This window comes from Pistacia vera, unplaced genomic scaffold (genome assembly GCF_008641045.1).
Source record: "Pistacia vera cultivar Batoury unplaced genomic scaffold, PisVer_v2 Contig872, whole genome shotgun sequence".
Taxonomy (NCBI): Eukaryota; Viridiplantae; Streptophyta; class Magnoliopsida; order Sapindales; family Anacardiaceae; genus Pistacia; species Pistacia vera.
Window position 1 is genome coordinate 5,674 of NW_022196748.1, and position 4,650 is coordinate 10,323.

Sequence of the window (4,650 nt, forward strand, 5' to 3'; positions counted from 1 at the left end):
ATAGTAAAAATAATAATAAATTTTTTCTAAAAATTAATATTATCCTCAAGATTAATTAACGAATTTTGTAATATTATTGGCTTTTAATTATGGTTTTACATAATTAAAATAAATCACATAATTAATAATTTATATCATTTCTTCTCAACCATTCGTATCATTTCCAAGATCAATATCAATATTTATATCTCTATTTGTGTTATTATTATAATACAAAATGTGCAACATATTTTCCTCTTCATTTTCTTCATGCAAAATAGGTATATTTGAGCGGGCTTTAGTGAACCGGGTTAGGTGAACCGGGTAAGTTGTATCGATATTGTTAAGGATATAAATCGATACGTATTGTATCGTAGGATATATATCAATATATTGAAAGGTTTATGATACACTCTTTGATACGTATAGTTACCGACTCGTATCAAATCGTATGATAAGATACATATCGCACATCTTAAGATACTAATATCCATGGTTTTAATTAGTTTAGTGGTCCTCTTCAGTTGTCTGCCATTTTCTTTTTTTTCTTATCACCACCTAAGATTAAAACGTACTGTCTTTAATGAAATATTGTGATATTTCATGTTCCCAGTCCCCACCAGCCTCAGCATCAGCGTTATTCTAGCTTTTTGAAGGCAACGGCTACTCATCATTAAGATTAAAATTCAAATATATTCTGGGGGACAAAACGATTCTGTTTATGAGATTCTGGACCACTTCTTGTAACCTTTTACAAGCCTTTTGATAGTATATTCTCAGATGGAATGTAATATTCTAACAATAGTTTTCGTTGTAGCCCTAAGTACCTAGCACAAAGATGGATGAGCTCAAAGCTTTCCTCTGTTGGCATTTTGTAGTTTAATTAGATTCAAGAAGTCCAAATAAATTAATATAACCAAGACAAAGACAGAGAAATAAAAAATTAGCAATCTAGAAAAAAAGTGCTTATTTTATTTTTCATATTTTACAATGATAATTATTGCACCCACCACCACAAACAAAAACAGAGATGCCACAAATTCATGGCAAAACAGAGATGCCATAAACTTGCGGCAAAATCACTACATAGTAGTAAACCTTTGTCTGCAAAATCTCTACATAGTAGAAAAACTTTGTGATTGATTAAACTGATTACAGGGGTTCAACTATGAGGGGCAACCCATGGGTCGGTCTAAGAGATAGCACAATCGAAGGCGCATGGTGATAATTTGGGGAGAGCTTCACAGAAAACCTCGATAGAATTTTGGTTAAAACAGCCTTATACTCCATCATGGCCAAGTTCCGAGCAACACACATTCTCCCTCCAAAACCAAAAGGCAAAAAACCCATCTTGTGTTTGCACCCACCGTATAATGGATCGTCCCTAAACCTCTCTGGCTTGAACTCATTCACGTCATCGCCCCACAAAGCGGGATCATGATGCATGGCCACCACATCAATCCACAAATTGGTTCCTTTGGGAACCACCACGTCATCAACTTTAATATCTTGGCGCGCTTGCCTTTGCGCATTTGGTGCCGGTGAATATAGCCGTAGAACTTCGTTCATCACCCATCCCATCTGCAACAAATGAACACATTTTATGAGTAAATATAAAATATTTATTCAATATAAACATCGTACTTGCAGAAACACGGAGAGGTTGGATTTGGGCGGCAAGCAGTAGAAAATAATATTTTGAGTTTAGACTCAGCGTGGACCAAACAGAGAAGTCGACGGCTCAAGGGGCGGCCAACGTTGATTTTTGGTTTGATTGAGTATAACAAATATTACGTGGGTGTAAATCTTATCGGAGCTTTGGAAGAGAGGGTATCTAGGCCAAATACTGTTAACCTGTTAAAAGTTCTAAATAATGGTTTATTTGTCGCCAAGTGAAGTGTGCGTGAAGATGACACAAAAATAGTGCTATTTTGCAAGCTATTTATATGACATTCATCTGACATCATCGTTTTTAAGCCAAAACATGTCTTTATAGTTTATTCACGCGCTTCAACGCGTGGACTAAAACATAAGCTTTTTTTTTCGCGGTTTGACCTTTGACGAATGACTCCTTTAAATTATTTAATAATAATATTTTTAATTTATTATATATTATTTTATATAATGACAACATTAGTGTTTTCCTTTTTGGTCAAGATACAGAATGACAACTGACCAGTTTGTTGTTTTCTTTTTTTGGTCATAAAATATCTTACGCATTATAAAATTGTCTGATATTAAATAAATAATTGTATTAACCAAAATTAATTAGTGCCAGATGGTAAATTCTAGAAGGCAATAGTGTTTTTGTGCATAAGACTTAAGAGACCATGCATCTTTTATATGTGGGTGACAAGTGACTCTTTTTTTAGGGTAAGACCTTAAAATATAAATTTATTTTCAAATGCACCAAACGTGATATGTATAGTATATAGTATACTATTCTTTTTCCTAGAAAATTCACCTCAAGAAATTAATTCAGTGAGCAATATCATGTGATGAAAGCATAAATTACCTTCTTTAGTCCAGCAAGCAATTGGAAATTGATATCTTTATCTCCAATCACTTCTCTTATCTCCTCTCTCAACTGGTTTTGCCACTCTGGATTGATTGCCAAAAGCATCAAAGTCCACGACAATGCCAAAGCCGTCGTTTCTTGACCGCCGAAGAAGAAAGTCTTGCACTGATCGATCAGTTCCCTTTCCGTTAATCTCTTCCCTTTCCGATCATCCACATTGTTTGCTTCTAGCAATAGTCCCAATAAGTCCTTCGAAGGATGCCCGTTATTACCAGCTTTCTTTCGGGCAGTTATGATCGATTGAAGAAGACTATCTATTTCTTTTCCAAGTTTTATGGCCTCCAAGTTTTGCATAGGGTTCATAAAACTGCTAAAAGGGACACCCACATAGCGGTTGTACTTGAAAAGTGCAACCTGCATGTCGGTTAATTTTTTTAATACTTCTCTTCCATTTTCGTAGCTTATGCCGAAGCTGGTTTTTGCGATGATTTCACCGGCCGTTGCTATAATTTCTCTCTCTACGTCGATTTCTGGGTTCCCGAAATTTGTGAGGCTACTCCACTTGTCTAGCATTTTAGAGGTGGACTCCACCATTAAACTTGCCATAGCCTATTGGACAAGCAACATAAATTAAGCAATATTATTGATAAAGAACATTATTGCTAAGATATATGTAATGGATTATAGTTTGACTCTTGCAACAAAGTGCAATTATAACCTCCAATTTATAGCCTAACTTTAAGATTATAGAGTAGATAAATTATTAAATATTAAAATTTTATATGGAAATTGTGGTTTTCTTTTATAAATAATGATCAAGTAGAGATTAGCGTCTTCAGTCATATATATGGTCGGGTCGGCTATCAAGGTGAACAAGTCAAGAGTTTGAAATCGCATGGTGAAACTAGGTTGAAATTCATATTTCATTATGAAAAATGTTCTTTTCAACTTAAAAAAAAACATGTATTAAAAAACTTTTTTTTTAATACTGTTACACTTATAAAGAAATCTTACGAAAGATCTTCATACAAAAAACGAGTAGAAAAATAAATATAATAAGTTTAACTTTTTGTTTAACTTATTTATTTATTTATTGTCACTTCATTTTATATAAAAATTTTGTATGATTTATTAGTAAGTAGAGTATTATTGTTTTTTTTTTTTGTTGGGATCCATATTTGTATTAATTTGGACGAGAGAGAAAGAGAGAGAAAGAGACCTTCAAGTTGGAGGAAGAGAATGCAGGTGTGATTACATGCCGAAGACGAACCCATTCATCACCTTCAACCATGACTAACCCGTCACCAAACATGGGTTTTCTGTCATATTTAAATACATTTGGTTTTCCCCAACTCTTTCCCATAACCCCTGAAGACAATTTCTTAAGAAACTCTGGATCTGCAATGCGTAAAAATGGCTCGGTACCCAGCCAGTAGATGAACACTTTGCCTGCAAAATTTATAAAGTACTCATAATCAATACACACATATACGTACGTTCAAATGATTAACAAATCTTGTACAAACTGATTGCTCAAATTTGTAAAGATCCATTAGGGTTTTGTTATTAAATGACTTACCATAAGACTGTTGCCACCGAGCAAAGTAAGGAAAAAGAGCTGAGTGTATATCATGAGAGATAGTTGAAGACGACCCAAGTGATGAAGAATCACTCTTCGTCTTCTTCTTCTTCTTCATCATCTCAGTGATATTCCCAAAAGGAAAATTTGGAGTCGGGCCTCGAAGCCCACTCTTTTTAATCTTATGATATGCTAAAACAGGCAAAATCCAGCAAGAAATCAACACTCTCAAGAACACGAATAAAAGAAACACCATCAATGCTAAGTTAAACACAGAAGATAACAGAAGCAAAGCCATCGATTCTCTCTCTCTCTCTTTTTCTTTCTCTTTCTCTCTCAAAACACTATCTCTAATCTCTGCTCTATTTTGGTTGATATAAAAACCGGGAGATCAAATGGGTATTTATAGGAGGAGATTGGCCTTCAAGCATGTCGGAGTTTTGACTTCGACAAGTACCTATTTGAAAATGCGTTTGAACACTTTTCAACTCCGTAATGATCAACTTTTTTAATTGTCTTTACGCACAGTATCTTAATCGTATTTTTATTTTATATCATAAAGTATGTTGCTTTT

The 4,650-nt window shown here is 34.2% G+C and overlaps 1 protein-coding gene across 1 annotated transcript; it reads right to left on the reverse strand.

The window, feature by feature from the left end:
- Positions 1-954: 954 nt before the first annotated feature.
- LOC116119092 (cytokinin hydroxylase-like) lies at positions 955-4,374 on the reverse strand. The gene is made up of 4 exons (XM_031405046.1): positions 4,077-4,374; positions 3,717-3,946; positions 2,495-3,106; positions 955-1,560 (listed from the first exon to the last, which is right to left on the reverse strand). The coding sequence occupies exons 1-4, from the start codon at positions 4,372-4,374 to the stop codon at positions 1,132-1,134; spliced, it is 1,569 nt and encodes a 522-aa protein (XP_031260906.1). The 3' UTR covers positions 955-1,131.
- Between the last annotated feature and the right edge of the window lie 276 nt (positions 4,375-4,650).